Source organism: Echinops telfairi, unplaced genomic scaffold (assembly GCF_000313985.2).
Source record: "Echinops telfairi isolate 266 unplaced genomic scaffold, ASM31398v2 ScPeMD7_2010;HRSCAF=2546, whole genome shotgun sequence".
Taxonomy (NCBI): Eukaryota; Metazoa; Chordata; class Mammalia; order Afrosoricida; family Tenrecidae; genus Echinops; species Echinops telfairi.
In genome coordinates, this window is record NW_022105908.1 from 18,584,535 (window position 1) to 18,601,108 (window position 16,574).

At 52.5% G+C, this 16,574-nt stretch overlaps 1 protein-coding gene across 1 annotated transcript in view; it reads left to right on the forward strand.

Moving 5' to 3' along the window:
- The window catches only part of PIK3R6 (phosphoinositide-3-kinase regulatory subunit 6), a 44,672-nt gene that overhangs the window by 27,204 nt on the left and 894 nt on the right, over positions 1 to 16,574 (forward strand). The window contains exons 10-14 of the mRNA XM_013007335.3: positions 1,498 to 1,588; positions 3,139 to 3,209; positions 3,709 to 3,799; positions 6,483 to 6,598; positions 15,894 to 16,006. Of these exons, the coding sequence (XP_012862789.3) occupies positions 1,498 to 1,588; positions 3,139 to 3,209; positions 3,709 to 3,799; positions 6,483 to 6,598; positions 15,894 to 16,006 (482 nt within the window). The remainder of the gene's footprint in view (positions 1 to 1,497; positions 1,589 to 3,138; positions 3,210 to 3,708; positions 3,800 to 6,482; positions 6,599 to 15,893; positions 16,007 to 16,574) is intronic.

Genomic DNA, 16,574 nt, shown 5'->3' on the forward strand with positions numbered 1-16,574 from the left:
CACCAGGGTTTCAGCAATTCCTCTTTGTTACATTACCCTTGATCATGCCCTACCAGGCCTCCCACACCCACCTCATCACCAATTTGGATCACTTGTTGTTTCCTTGTCCCTGGGTTTGTTAACACCACTTCCTTTCCGTGGTTTTATGCAATCGTTTTCTTTATAAGATTGACTTTGTTGAGCATTGCGTCTTCCAGATCCATCCAGGTGGTGGCGTGCTGGACCGTTTCATCAGTGCTTTTCAGAGATGCGTGCCTCCTGCGCTCAATGACACTCGGTTGATGACCACCCACAGCCACCCTGTAGGACACAGTAGACCTGCCCCTTGGGGTTTCAGAGCCTGTAACTGTTTACAAGAGTAGAAAGCCCATCTTTCTCCCAAGGAGCGGCTGGTGGTTTCGAACTGCCAACCTTGCAGATCACAGCCCAACACATAACCCCTACAGCACCAGGGCTTCTCCAGAGATGCATAGTATTCCATTGTATGTATGCACCAGAGTCCGTTGATCCATTCCTCCACACACGGGCACGATAGGTGATTCTCTCTTTTTGGTATTGTGGATAGTGCTGCGATAAGCATGGATGTGCCGCGTGGTTTGTCCTTGGCTTCTTTGGGGTCTCTGCCGAGTACAGGGAGTGCTGCGTCAAATGCATTCTATTCACATTTGGTTTCATAGTGGCTGAACAGAATTTGGCTTTTAAAGGACCGCCCAGTGCTTCTCTGCTGATACAGACAGAAAGGGCCTCTCTTAGAAGCAGCATGAATATCTTCTTCCTGCTGTGCCTGAAGACTGGCTCGCTTCTCGTGACCCCGGTCACTTTCTTGTTGCAAGTGCCTGGAAGTGGCCGGCACACTCCTCCACCCGGGCTTCCTTCTATGGACCCCCTCAGGCTCCACCTCCAGTAGGGACAGGGTCCAAGTTCTGGGACCCAGTGGACAGCACCTTACCCAGGCGCTGTAGAATAGAGGTCTCCAAAGTCCCATCCGGGGACGGAATGATTCTCCCTGTTCTCCGCCCTAGTTTGTTGTTGTTGTTGTTTGTTTGTTGTTGTTAGGTGCCACTGAGTCCCTTGCAACTCACAGGAACCCTCTTTCCAACAGGGCAGAACGCATCGAGGTTCTGCGCCATCCTTGACAGTTTTTGGAAGCATTGCCAACAAGACATCTTCTCACCTCCCTTGATGTGAATTTTGTCTTTGGCTCCTCTGTGCCCCGCCCTACATACACACACATCCCCTCCCCCCACGCACACCCATTAGACAGTCGAGGCTACCAGTAGTTTGGGTCTTCGTCCATAGTTTACTTGACGACTTATAAGCAATTCATATGTCAATGGATCGATGGATCGATTCAGGAACCACTATATGCAGCTCAGGATCGAATAGCGGAGGATAGTTGGGGAACACCATGTGGGCCACTGTCTTCCCCTTTGAGCTGGTGGCGGGGTGGGGGCTGGGGTTGAGGGGGCTGCTCTCCAAGCCACTCCTTCTCCCCAGATCTTCTTCAGTGACCTGAGCCGGGACCCTGCGGAGGATGTCTTCCTCACAGAACTGAAGGCGAAGATCCAAGACTCCAGATTCCCCAAAGGTGAGCTCCTGGCTGCCCTCTCCCAAAGCTCACCAGGACTCTGCCTCACCCAAGCCCCACCCCGCCCAGACCTCATCTGATCGCAATCATGCCTGCTCTCTCCCACACTGCTGCTGAGAGTCCTCGGCTCGCCCCAGGCTCTGCAGGGCCCTGCTGAATGCTTCTTCCCACTCAGAGAGGCAGAACGCAAAAATCCAGCATCTCAGCTACAGCCCCCGGGGAGGTGGGGAAGCCGGGATGGACGGGTGGTCGTGGAGAGGAATATTAAATCTACCACGGACTGCCAGTAGACCGAGCAGATCTGTGTTGGAAGAAAGGCAGCTCCTGAGAAATGAGGATTCGATGACTCTGCCTCCTGTGTTAGTCCGGGGAGACTAGAGACACAAATCCATAGACCAGCGGTTCTCAACCTTCCTCAGGCCACGACCCTTTCAGATAGCTCCTCTTGGGGCGGTGACCCCCAACCATAACATTATTTTCCTTGCTCCTTCATCACTGTCATTTTGCTACTGTGATGAATCAGGCGACCCCTGTGAAAGGGTTGCCACGACCCACAGGTTGAGACACTCATGTGTGTAAGAAAGAACTTTATATCAAAGAGTGATTGTATATTAAGAAAACATCCCAGCCCAGGCCAGATCAAGTCCATATGTCTGATATAGGCCCATGTGCCCGATACCAGTCTATACATTGCTCTTCAGATTCATGCAGCACCTGCAGTGATGCAGAATACAGGAAGATCACAGGCCAGTGGGTGGAAACTCTTGTGTGTGCAGTAGCAGTGGAAGCATCTCAGTGCTGGCGTGGGTCTCCACGTGGCTCCTCCAGCTCCAGGGCTCTGGCTCTATCAGCATAGCTCCATGTGTCCTGTCAACAGGAATGTCAAGCAGAGAATCTGCGTGCTCCACCTCCAGCAAGCTATGTATCTCCATAATGTCTCTAAGTGAGGTCATCAAGCTGTGACCTGATTGACAGGCTAAAACCCCACCCCTTCACTCTTAATCCTCTCAAATTGACACCAGATGATGGCACTGCCACACCTCCCCGTATTTTGGATCCGTTACCCGGAGAAGCACGCTTCTGCTGCGTAAAGTAGAGAGGGCCAATGAAGAAGTGGTAGGCTCTCCAGGGACTGGACCGATACAGTGGGCACAACAATGGGCTCAGACACAGCAACGATTCCTGGACTGGGCAGTGCTGGTCTAGTGGACAGATGCCCTATGGGGGGGGGGGGGCGGCATAAACTCAGCAGCACTGCATCACACGAACCACCGCACGTACGTGAATCTTTACAGGAGTGTGATGTACTCTGACCCCAGGGCGCCTAACAACAAGGGCAGCACAAAATGATTAAAGAGCTTGGCTGCAAACCCAAAGGGCAGCGACTGGCATCCAGCAGTAGTGCGGAAGAAAGGCCTGGCAAGAAAGGCCATTCTAAACCGTGGAGCACAGACACACACACACACACACACACACACACACACACACATGGGCTCGTGGGGATCGGCTCTCCAGCACCAAGGTCTTGTTTTGTTTGCACCTGCTCTCAGATGGTTGTCCAGCCAAGAAGAGAGGTGTGGCCGAGGGCCAAGGCGCCGAACTCTCCATCTGCTACCAGAAGGTGAGTGCCCAAGACAGGGTAGGTGGGTGTCGGGGCAGGCGGTAGCCAGCAGGTGCCACTGGCTGGAAGCAGGGGCGGGCAGACAGAGCCAAAGGAACTTTCTGGCCCCCTTTTTGTGGCACCTGCCCCACCCCGTCTTCAGAGAGTTTTGCAGGGAGGGGTGGGCTAAGAATGACCTTCGGTCTAGACAAGAAGGTGACCTGAGTTAAGGGACAAGAGAGAAGGTCACTGCTCAAAAAGATCTTCCTCACCTGCTGGTCATATGCTTGCAGGCCTTCCACTGGGGGGCTGTTGTCTCGATTTGGAGGCTGGAGATGCTCGGCCGTCCGGGGCTCTGGATAGTGGAAGTCTGCCTCGGCTGGGTGCACCTTAGTGGAACAGAGAAGACTCATGGGGGTGGGGGTGGGAGGCAGGGGAGAGAAATGCACGTGGCTGATGTGAGGCTGCATAAGGGGCTTGTCCTGAGGACCCCTGTCTGTCCCTGCCTCCCCCTCCCCAGGCCCTGCTCAGCCACCGGGCACGAGAGGTCACTGTCACCCTGCGGGCCACAGAGCTGGTCCTGAAGGCCATTCCGGCCAGCAACACTGAAGGTGAGGAGCCAGGCAAACAGCACAGGGCGAGAGGGGGCACCAGAGGAGGAAGGCAGGTAGGCGGGGAGTCAGGTCACAGGAGAGTGAGGGACCAGGGGAAGGAGGCCTTCCACCATCACTGCCATCACCCAGCAAGGCCAAGCACCGGCCAGTGCTGGGCTCAGGGTGGACACCGGAGAAATAAGGCCTCCGTCCTCAGGCTGCCCCCTCTCTAATAACACACATCGGCAGTCAGGAGGCTGCCTTATGAGCAGGATCTGTCCCAGAGGCCTGAGAAGATGCACATTGAAAGGTGGACGGTGGAGGAAGGGGGTGCACGTGGACCTGTATCGTCCATTGCATTTTATCTAGAACATGTTGTTGTGTCCCTTCCTCTCAGGAGACAGGTGGTGTCCAGGTCACAGAAGGCATGGCCGCCGGTCCCACTATCCGAGCTCTGGCCCGGCTTTGGGGGTCTCAGTGTGTCAGCCCTGCTCTCTGGGAACACGGCAAAGGCTGGCCGCCTGGGGTAGCAACCAATGGGCGCATTTACGGGAGGTCATGCTGTGCTAGCCTGCAGCCCACATGCACCCTGTGTGCGAGGCACCTTAGCCCCATCAGAAAGGTCTTATGACGACCAGGGCCTTCGCAGAATTCCTGGGAATGTTGAGTGAAAAGATGACGGAATTTTTTCCACGGATGTTGTTGAAGCCCCTTCGTCTTAGCAACTTTTCCTCCTGGAAACTGCAGCAGAGAGACTATTGTACATGCTGTGAGAAAGGGCGGGGCCGGGGCACAATGGGCCGTGTCACACTGGATGTCATGCCTCTCACCCTGGCGCCTCCCTGCCCCCTCTGTGAGTCCAGCTCTCTGAAGGGAGGCTGCCCAAGGTGCTTGGTCCACCCAAAGAGGGCCCTGTCTTGTCCAGCCCTCAGTCCTCTCAGTAAACATTGAGCTACCCGGTAAACTTTTGCTGAATCAACGAAGTGCTATTTTCTACCCCTACACACACATGCATTCCAAAATGGCTCTATTTGGAATCTTCCAGAAGAAGTAGATAAGGAGCATACACCTCAACCGTGCTGGGAAGCCATCTCTCACCCAGCCCTTCCAGTCCAACTAGAAGTGATCACTGCTGCTTCTGAAACCCCGGGTGGGTGTGGGGAGCTTTGCTAGTGCCACACCAGTGCCACCTCTCTGTCTGCAATGGATGTGTGGCCCATCGCTCCTAGATGACACTACATTTGGCCCAAAGGCAAAACTCGAGGAGTAGCGCTCCATTGCATCACCTCCTGAGCAGGTGAGAGGAACTTGTGGATGAGATGAAACACTACGACAAGCGATTTTTACTGGTACATCTATGACCATAAGGGAGAGTTGCCATTTTGGAAATAACTCATCAGCCAGGGGTATTGATAGAGCGGTGGGTCAGTGGAGCAGAATCTAGAGCTATATTACTAAACAAAACAAGACAAAAGCGAAACAAATGCGAAAAACACACTGGCATCAAGTCAATTCTGATGCATGGCGACCCTATAGGACAAGGTGGAACTGCCCCTGTGGGTTTCCAGGAGTAGAAAGCCTCCTCTTTCTCCCACAGAACAGCTGGTGATTTCATTGACCTTGACCTTGAGGTTAAAAGCTCAATGCTTAACCACTATGCCACCAGGGCTCCTCAGGGTTCAAATCCAAGCCTTGCCAATTATTATCTGTGTGACAGTGGGCAGGTTACTTGTGACCTCTCTGTTTCTTCCTTTCTAACATGGAGAGCGTACACTTATATGTAGAGAGTCCACTACAGGGACGCCTTGGCGGCGTAGTGGGTTATGTACGTAGTGAGCTGGTAACTACAGAGTCAGCAGTTCGAACCCACAAGCCACTCCCCGGGGGAAAGGCGAGGCTCCCTGCTCCTGTGAAGAGGGACAGCCTTGCTGTTCCACTCCACCCCACAAAACCCACTGACGGCGGCAGGTCTGGAGTCCTATGTGGTTTGGTTTTCTTGAGTAAATTACCAAATGTTAGCTTCCATTTCTAAAACTGTCTTTTGTCTCTCTCTTTCACAAGACTCTGACACTGCCTGGCCAACCCAACTCCGACTCATGTCCCACCCCCACGTTTTCCATCCCCAAATTCTAGAAGAACTGGTATTTCGGTACCAGAACCCTCCTCAGAGGCAGGAACTGGCAAGAAGCCTCTTCCATGGGCCAGGGAAGCTTCACACAAGACCAGTTTTTGAACACTGTTCACCACAAAGAGGCCAGGGAAACCCTCTCAGCCTGTGGGGTCTAACCCCTTCTCACCTCCCTCGGTGCTTTTGTTGTGCACAAAACCCTGCACTAGGTGTTCTTTACCCTGTTAGTATGTCCACTTGCTATGAGGAAGGTCAACAGAACTTTCTTCCCTTGAAAAATGGGTGCAGGCGGAGGTGAGGAGAGGGCGGTGGGTGGGGATTTAGGCCGGGGAGGGTTGTTCTGCTTGAAGATACCAATGCTTGGTGGGTTCACCAGGAAGAGGGGTGACCTGGAAGCTGGTCAAGGTGCCATCTGGGGGAAGGGCTAAGCAGGGTGTGGGGACAGGGTGGAGATGGTGGTGAAGGTGTCAAAAGGCCTGCATGGAGGCCTTCTTAGGGCCTAGCACCTCCAACTTCCTTGCTTCCCAGAAGGCCCATTCAAACCTCCTCCCCTACACCATCTTCTCTGCCCCCTATCAGGACCCACCCACCCGCCCCGCACTGCTGCTCCCGCGACAGACCACACGTGCCTGAATGCCAGCGTGACCGAGGTGGTCAAATCGTCCAACTTAGCAGGAAGGGCCTTCTCGGTGAGTCCTGGGTAGAAGAAGAAAGGAGAGCCAGTCGGTGGGAACGTGGATGCGTAAGCAGGGTAGGTGGCGGGGAACCCACAGAGAAGGAGGGTCCAGAGAAGGAGGAACACGTTCTGAGCCGTCTTGAGACTTCACTGTGGAAATGGGTCTTCCGATCAGAATGGGTCTGCGTGCCGAACTGGCTGGTTGAAGTATTGAACGCCAGCTAGCTGGGTAAGGGGCTCGAGGGGTAGGGCCCTGCCCTCCGCCAGCTGAGTGTTTAGCAGAGGACCCAAGGCATAGCCAGTGGTTGCATAGGGCACCTGCTCTTACCCTCCTCAACCAGCCAGCATCCAGACAGCGGAGCACGCCCAACCTTTGGCCAATCAAACCAGCTCTTTCAACCTCATCGCCCCTACTACCGCCCTCTCCGCCTTACCTTATTGATACTTCCTGGTCAAAGACCCATCATTTTTGCTCCCTTTCTGATGGCTTCTCTGGACTTCACCTCCCTACTCAACTTGGTCTTGGATCCCCATGCGGACACCTGAATCATGTTCTCACCGAAATTCCTGATTCCCGTGTACCATCCACCAAGCAGAGCCCGGGTGGCATAGTGGGTTACGTGTTGGGCTGCTAACCGGGAGGTCAGTAGGTCCAAGCCACCAGAAAGAGAAGACTTTCCACTCCTGTGTCAATGGACAGTCTCAGAAACCCAAAGGGGCAGTCCTACTTTGTCCTAGAGGGTCGCTCTGAGTCCGAATTGACTCGATGGCCGTGGGTTTGGGTTGGGTTGGAGGACCACTAAGCAGATGCTCTAGTACCACCAGTTCAGTTGGTTTGCCCAGTGTTGACTGCTTCTGGGAGAAACCCATTTATATGAAGACCATAGCGATGCATGGCTCCACCCACCAACTGGGTCTCCAGCATCATTCAAAGCCCTTTCACCTTCCCTCCCCTCTGGGCTCTTCTCCACCCTTTTCTGCCCTTCAAAAACCACTGCCACATCACAAATGCCTGCCTGTTATTGTTGGACTAAGGCAAACCCCCAGGACCACAGACTGGTGTATTATTAATTTATAAGGTGGGTAGGGGGGGGGGCCAGCCCCACCTGCTGCTACTTCCCATGGGTTCAGTAAGCACAATTGTACGGTTGAGATATATAAGTATTATATTAAAGTCATCGAGAGCATGAGAGATACAATAATGTAGTCAGACACATTACATAGTAGCATTGCTCACCTCAGTCCCGCTTGGAGGTCCACGTGGAGGGAGAGAGGGGGAAGGGAAGGAGGGCAAGGGAACAAGGGAGAGAGGACAGGAGAGGAGAGGGGGAAGAGAGGGGAGCCAGAGAGAGATCTATATTGCTGACCCAGGCCTATATACCTTTTGGGGGCATGCATGCCCACTAATTACAGGTAAAGACATACGTCACAGGAAGGGGTTACACCATAGGTTACACAGTAATGAGGGAGTGGTCCAGGGACATACAAGGCAACAGGAAAAGGAGGGACTGGGGTACACATGTGACAAGATGGGTGGACCCCAGATGCAAGAGCTCAACCTTGACCTGTTCCCTGGGTCTCCATAGGAACCATTATCAGTAGGGTGTAAACTCCGCCTACAGGAGCCTGTCCATTGTCCCCAGAGGCAGGGAGCAGGGCTCACTGCAGTTTGGCAACTGATCACCCTCAGGGTGGGGGAATGCCTGTGCATCTGACTTCCCCCCACAGACTGGCACCTGCTTGCCCAGCCCTGCTCCATCTGCACAGCCCCCGGCTGGTCCGTGTTGTCATAGACTCTTTTGGGTGCCTTCGAGGGGGCTCATCTTCCATCACTCGATCGGCCAAAAATTCTCTTATTGTCCCTAGTGTTTTCGTTGGCTTCTTTTCAGAAGACCATCACAAGTCCTCCGTGCCTAAGTTACCTTAGTCTGAAGCTCTGTCGAAACCTGTCCACCCTGGGTGGCCCTGCTGGTGTTTGAAATGCCAGTGACCTTGATTCCACAGCAGCACGTAAGCCACCCAGTACAACACACCGACAGATGGGCGGTAGAAATCTCTCTCTAGCGATGACTTCATCTCCCGTCTTTGCTTCTCAGCGAAGCTTGTGAAAAATACTTCCAGAAGAGTTTCCAACCCCTTACCAATAACTCTTCCCTCCACTACCGTCTCCCGACAGCCCAGGTCACATACTGCCAAGACCACCTGTCATCTTTGAGTCCTTGCGTTATTGGTCTGTGTGCTGCGTGGCTAGGAGTCCTGGCGGTGTAGTGGTTATGCACTGGGCTGTGGATCCACAAGGCTGGTACTTTGAAACCACCAGCCACCCTGGGGGGGGAAAGCGGAGTTTTCTGTTCCTGTGAATAGTTACAGTCCTGGACACTCACGAGGGCAGTTCTGCTCAACCCTCTAGGAGTTAGAATTGACTCCAGAGCAGTGAGTTGGGGGGAATTATTTTTTGTTGTTGGTATGTGGATATTGTTCACAATTTCTTCACCTTACAGATTTGGGGGAAATACAAGGGAGTACAAGAAGCCCATTCCTTCCCAAGTCCCATCCCCTGGAAAGGATGACTGCTGGCATTTGGAGGGTTAACATCCAGCCTTTTAAAAATACATTTTTACATAACTGATAGCTATGGTACCTACTGGTCTCTAACTTGGTGTTCTTACACATAAATGTACTTACTATGAACACTTCTGTGGGTCATTAAATAGGTTGTATATCATTCAATATATTGCATGAACTATTTATTACATAAACTTGCTGCCAACTCATAGCGACCCCATAGGACAGGGTAGACCTGCCCCTGCGAGTTGGTGAGACTGTAACTGTTAATAAGAGTAGAAATCCCCCGTCTTTCTCTCCTGGAGCAGCTGGGGGTTTTGAACTGCTGACCTTGTGTACTACACAGTGACCTCGTCTATCTTGAGGATTCTTTCATGGATCTCTTGTAGTTCAGTTAAGTTGTCCTCCTTCACTATTATAGGCAACACTGTAAAGAACATCTTAAGGGATAAATGTTTGCATAAGAAGCATGGTTATGGGTTTTATAAAAAATGCCTAGAAGGTGAATCGTTCAGAAAGCATGTGTATTTTAGGGCTGTGGATACTTTTGCCAACATCCCACTCCGCCCTGCCCCGAAATTCTCTTAACAAGTTCTGCTTTCGCAGTAGCGTTCAAGAGTGGTAAGTTAACACATTTTCACATCACACCTTGACAAATTTGATTGTCAATATTTTTGTTATTCCACTGTACCCTTTTTTGAGTACCAGTGAGTGAAGCTGAATAATAATTTCTTGAATTTGTGGATACCTTCTGTATTTTCCGCTGTGTTTCCTGTGTTCATTCTTGTCCTTTCTTAATGGTATGGTGCCTTATTTCATAATGCAAGAATGTTTATCCCTCATTTGTCATTTATTTTAGAAACGACTTGCCCAGTTTGGTGTTTTTGATTTTTTTTCACCTGAAATAGTTTCATGTTTTGCTGCTGCACAACCTGCCAATTGCTTCTCTGGTGACTTCTGCCTCTGGCATCATTTGCCCAACCCCAATATTGGACATGACATGATGTCTGATTCTTTTTCAAATATCAATGAATGAGAAACATTTTTACGTACCACTATTTTACGTACCACTAAGTGAGAAACAAGGAGTCCTTCTGTTGCAGTGGCTACGAACTGGGCTACCAACCACAAGGTCAGCAGTTCGAAGTGACCAGCTGTTCCTCAAGAGGAAGAAGAGGCTTTGGACTCCCGGAACAGCTCTCAGAAACCCCCAGGGGGAGTCCTACTGTCCTCTTGGGGTCATTACGAATCACAATGGACTCTATGGCAGTGAGTTTTTTAGGTTGGGGCGTTGTAGCACTTAGGGCTGCTAACATCAAGGTCAGTTGTTCAAACCCACCAAGCCCTTTGCTGGAGAAAGATGAGGCTTTCTGCTTCCACACAGATTTACAGACTTGGAAACCCCCAGGGGCAGTTCTGCTCTGCCCTACAGAGGACTGATGATTCAGAATGAGTAAGGCAGAGAAGGAGAGAAAAAAACTTCCTACGATGAACATATTTTATTTCTTTCTTTTATTTTGGTGGAAATATACTCACCAAAACACTTTGTCCAATTACTACTGGACATATTGACAGACGTTTGTCACCCCCAGGAAACATTCTCCCTCTCCTTTCCTCCCACTCCTGGTTATCATTAATTTTTTGGTTTCTATCTATTTGTTCCAAGACACTTTGGTGGTGTAGCGGTAGCACATGGATCTGCTAAACACAGGTCAGCAGTTCAAAACCACCAGCAGCTCTGTGGGACAAAGACGAGGCTTTCTATGACTTCCCTGAAGACTCAGTCTTGGAAACCCACATGGGCAGTTCTGCCCTAGCTTCCGTGGGCTCTCCGCGAGAGAAAGATGGGGTTTTCTGCTCTAGGAAAGCTTTATAGTCTCAGAAGCCCAACAGGTAGCATCTGTGAGTTGAAATCAGCTCCGTTGGGGCTTTACATTGGCGTACTTCGTAGGAGTGAGATCATACTGTATTGTCCTTTGGTGACAAACTTATTTTGCTCAGGGTGGTGTTTTCAAGGTTCATCCATCCATGAAGAACTCTTTCTTGTCACTCTGATTATAAAATACTTCCGAACACCAAGATCATCGAGTTGATTCCAGCTCACAGGACAGGGTAAACTTGTCCCTGTGGGTTTTCTGAGACTATAACTGTTTATCGGAGTAGAAAGCTCATCTTTCTCCCATGGAGCGGCTGGCGGTTTTGAACTGCTGACCATGCAGTTAGCAACCCAGCTTGTAACCACTGCACCACCAGAGCCCCTTCCTGACTCCAAGGAGCAGGGAGGGGAAGGTGCTTTAGGACCAACGGAAATGACATGCTCAGCTCAGGGCTTAGCTGCTACCCCAAAGTTTGGCGGTACAAATCCACCCAGGAGTGCCTCCGAGGAAAGGCCTGGCAATCTGCCTCCCAAACCTCGGCCCCTGAAATCCCTGCGAGTGCAGCTCGCCATGACACACAGATGGGGCAGAGAGGGGCGGACCCTGAGCGGACATTGTCTCTGTGAGGACCGGATTGGGCTTTGCTCCGTGGTGGGTGTGCCTTTTACATCACGATGCTCCTCCGTCACGTCGGTGGTTTTATTGCTCCTTTAATGCCATGCGTCTTTTCAGCGTGTTCATTTTGTAGCCTGGCGGATAGAATCATGGTCTCTGCCGTCGTGGTGGCAGCGTGCTGCACTCTGCATGGTCAGCAGTTCAAACCCACCAGCTGACTCCGCGGGAGAAAGACAGGGCTTTCTACTCCTGGAGACAGTGACGGTCTCAGAAACGCACAGGGGCAGTTCCACTCTGTCCTAAGGGGTCACTCCGAGTCGACCTAGGCTCCGAGGCGGTGTGTCTGGTTGGGTTTTCCACCAGACATCTGGGGATCATCTGCCTCCTCTTTTCAATGTCCCGTGCTCTGCTGGGTTGATCCGTCCCACCTCTCTGTCCTTCTGCTCCAGCTAGGTTGGCCAGCCCGGACTGATCCTGGGAATAAGGGGCTTCTGAGACATGGGATTTTCAATGCTGAAACGGGCATTGGAACTTGCCGGGCAAGTCGGGATGGGCTGGCCACCCAGGGTTCAGACCCTCGTCCATCGTCAGTCACTCTCTTTTCTGAAGAGATACAATCACCTCCCAGCTGATCTGATCCCTGATACCCCTCCTAGTCTGCTTGCGTCCATGTTGCACACTTCTGCCCACGGGATCTTTTCCAACAGGCCTCTGACCAGTCACTTTGGACTAGAACCCCCTGTGCCATCCCCCAGTCTCCGTGGTACGATAGCAGGGGGTCTCTCGGTGGGGCACAGCCTGGATCCTGTCTTCTCCAGCCACTGCCAGCCGGCCTTTTCACCCCAGGGTGTGTGCAAGTGCTCGTGGTTCCAGGGGAGTCCCCAGAGGCTGCAGGTAGTTCACATACTCGGCCACGAACCGAAAGGCTACAGGTTGCAAGCCACTCAGAGGTTCCAAGTCCACCCAGGGGCACCTCAAAAGAAAGTCCTGGTGACCGACTCCCCCAAAACATCTGCTCCTGAAAGCCCAACAGAGCACAGGTCTCCTCTGGCACAGGGGTTCACTCCAGCGACTGGGTTTTCTGGTTCCTCCGGGCCTTGGTTCATGCGGTTCGCTCCACCTGCCATCAATCCTCCCTTCTTCTCCACTTTCTGTGCCTACCTCCTCCCCACCCTTCAAGATGAAATGCAGGTGTCGTGGCCCTGGGAGATCTTTCCCACGATTCTTTCTTCCTTCCACATTCCCCACCCCCCTCTGAGCTAGGGACCCCAAGCTTTGGGCTCCCACAGAACCCCTGGGGCACAGCCACGAGTCCTTTGCAACACTAGGGATAACAGGGTCTTTCTATGTTAATATGACATGAGCTCAGGGCCCACTTCTTCTTCACCCATTATCCCCAGCAGTCACTGTGGTGTCTGGTGCCTAGTGGCGTCTGCAATCTGATTGTTAGATGTCAAGGCGCTGCCAGCTCCCTGAGCTCAGGGCCACATCTCCTTCATCCCCGTCACCCCAGCACTCAACGTCATCGCTGACATAGTGGGCGCTCACTAGATGTCGAGTGTCTAATCCATCCTCCCTCCTCAAGAAGCGCTCATCCCTGAACCACACGCCCTTTTTCTGAGGCAAGTTGTCTACTGCTGGGGAGCGCTGATGGTCTCAGAGACCTACAGCACTGAGTTGAAATATACCTTCCCACAGGGCACTATGGGGTAGGTAGGCATCGGACTGCTGCCCACAAGGGCAGTGGAGTTTATTAAGGAAGTCAACAGGTTACAACCCAGGTGAGAAATGCTCAGGATAGAGTTATCCAGTCAGAACAGTGTCTTCCCTGCCATCATCCCAAGCAAGCTTCTTTCTGGTCCTCAACCTTTTGCCTGGCCTCTGCTCTGCTCAGGCAACATTACAAAGCTCCTTCTGGGCTGCCAATAAGTGCCTAAAGGACATGCTACCCTGCTGTCAGCCTCAGCCTGAGGTCCCTCAGCTCCAGCTCTGAGGTCAGCAAACCCAGATCCCCCAGTTAAGTGCCCAGAGGCCTCCTGCTCACAAGCACTCAGCTGTGCCTGCTTTGTGACCTGGGAAGTCCACCTCTCTGGCTCCTGCTTCTGCTGTTCCTTTGTCCGTCCTCTGGGGTCACAGCTGTCTCCTGGATCAAGGAGCCTCCTTGTGTTGGGTCCAGAGGACACACTCCACTCGTGACACTTGCTGGCAGTAAAATCCCCCCTCCTGCTTCGGAGATGGGTCACTTCACACCCAGCCGGATGGCCGTCACTCACAGCTGAATCATATCACAGTCAGTACCTTTCCATACCTTCTTATCCAGACCTGTCAGCGAAGAGTAGGTGGGAAATACACACACACACACACACACACACACACACACACCTAGAAGAGCCCTAAATAACTCACCACACTGCGCCTGCGTTTTCCTCTTGACACCCAGACAGGTCAGCATGAATGGTCTGTCCAGACAGATAAGTGGATAAACACTAAGTTCACAGTGAGCTGGACAACAGCATGAGCAAGGGCACTGTGGCTGGTTGTGTGAGTCTGGGTACTTTAGAGAAACAAATCCACAGAAACTCGTGTCTAAGAGAGAGTTTTCTATAAAGGGTAAGTGCACATCAAGAAAACATCCCAACCCAGTGCTGCCCAAGCCCACAAGTCCAACATTAACTCATATGTTCAACACCAATCCACAAAGTCTTCCTCTATCTCACAAAACACACACTATGACACTGACTGCAGGAGGAAAGCCGAATCAGTGAGTGTGTAAGCATCTCAGCGCTGGCAGGGCTCTCCACACGGCTGCTCCAGCACCCAGGGCTGCATCGCGGTAGGTCCATGTGGCTTCTCCTAGGGGATGTCTTGCAGGAAGTGAGCCTTGCCAGCTGAAGCAGGGAACTGGCTAAGGCAGCTGCACCCTGGTCCGACCATCACAAAGCAAGAGACCCGAGAACTAGAAAGGCGAGGCTCAAAAAAAAAAAAAAAAGGAAAGACAAGAAAGGCGAAGCTCACCAAGCCATGTATCTCTCCACCCTTCAATTAACCCCACATGTGTGTATCGGCCAGGTCGACACAATAAACTAACTATATCACTGGTCTTCGTGAGTTTCAAGGTCAACGGGTGTATGACCTTGGCAGGAGATTTAGAGAGTCAAGGGAAATAAAACTGGAGCAATAACATTTGGACCTTGGGGTGTGGAGGTCAGGAAGGCACCAACGGAGAACAGGAGGGAATCAGCGTGCTGACCGTCCCCTCCTCCTGTGAGACTCCAAAGTCCAACTCTTTGCCGTTGAGTCTATTCCGACTCCCAGAGGCACGCTAGGACACTGCCCTGTGCGTTTCTGAGGCCGTAATTCTTGACAGAGAGCATCGTAGCTGAAAGGTTGCAGACCGAGGCACAGAAGGAGACAAGGCTCAGTCAGGAGTCGGAAGGATAGCGAGGGAAGACTCCTGGACGAGTGCCGCCACCCAACGAGTTAGGTCAGGGAAGCCGTGCCTGGCACAGGGCAGCAGGAGATATAAAGGTATGCGCGAAGGGCATCGGGGCTGAGAAGGGGAAGGAAGGTTTCTTGTGCCGCGTTAGCAGGTTTCGGCTGGGGTTGCAAGTTTCGGGTCTGGAGATGACCTGTTGGCAAAGCATCTTGTTCTTTGCAAACTTGCTTCCCGGAATGCTAGGGAGAGGGGCGGTGTGAGCCCTGCCCAGGGAGAGAAGCTCTGTGAAAGGCTGGAGGCAAAGATTACGAAGTTCAGCAGGTTCTTGTGTTCTTGAGAAGCTGGTGCAAGGGGCTGCCTGGTCCGGACCGGGCCCACACGGTAGTTACCCACTGGACTGCTAATATCAAGGTCAGTTCTTCAAAGACGAGGCTTTCTACTCCCGTAGAGATTTACAGTCTCAGAAAGCCACAGGGGGGAGGGGTCAGTTCTCCCTGGCCCTACAGGGTCACCATGACTCAGAATCCAGTTGATGGCAGTGAGTGAGTGGGCTCACAAATAGGCCACCAGCTTTGGAGGAGGACTGGGGTGATGAGAGACCAGGGATAAAGGCTGCTCAGACACAGTTTCTGCAGGGTCGTCACTGCCCAGGCTCCCTTGTAGGTAGAGAGCCTGCCACCCTAGGTCCTGATCGGGGAAACATGCAGCTTCAAGGGAGGGGGTATTGGCAGGACCAGGTGAGGGGTGAAGGTGACCCTCAAGCAGCACCATCTGCTGCGTACATGGCCTTCACACGTGCTGTCTGTCCATTGCAGACAGTGACAAACACCTTCCGGACAGCCAACATCCGGATCCAGAGCCAGGACCAGAAGCTGCTGACACTGTGGCTGGACAAAGACCATCGGCGGACCTTCAAGGATGTGGTCAGGTGAGGCTGAGCCTGTGCCATTCCGGGAGCACCTGCCATCTCCTGCTTCCGGCCCAGGACCCCGAGGCAGATCCTCGGCACAGGTGGTCCGGTGGGTGTGAACTTGGGCCATGAGTCCAGGAAGAAGAAGCAGATGAAGGACAGACACTGGGAGGCCACTGACATTAACAATGTCCCCGTGTTTCTATAGATACATTCAGCATGCTGCTCTCCTGACTCACCCACCCCCACCCCGCCCTCCACTCTCCACCCCTCTACTCTGCTGGTTTCTGGTCTCTCCAGTCCAGGAGGGCCTTGTGTGGCATCTGTGCCCTGGTAGCATTGTGAGTTGCAAGGTTAGCAGTTCAGAACCACCAGACAGGTGGGGCTTTCTACTCCCTTAAAGAGCAACAGTCTCAGAAACGCACAGGGGCAGTTCTACCCTGTCCTGTAGGGTCGCTGTGAGTCAGATTCATCTCAGTGGTAGAGTTTGGAGTTGGGGTAGGGGGTAGTTATTTTTCAGTGACCTAGTAGGTGTGGTCCTTCCTGGTTTCTTCCTGGATCAGAATCTCCTCCCCCCCACCCCACC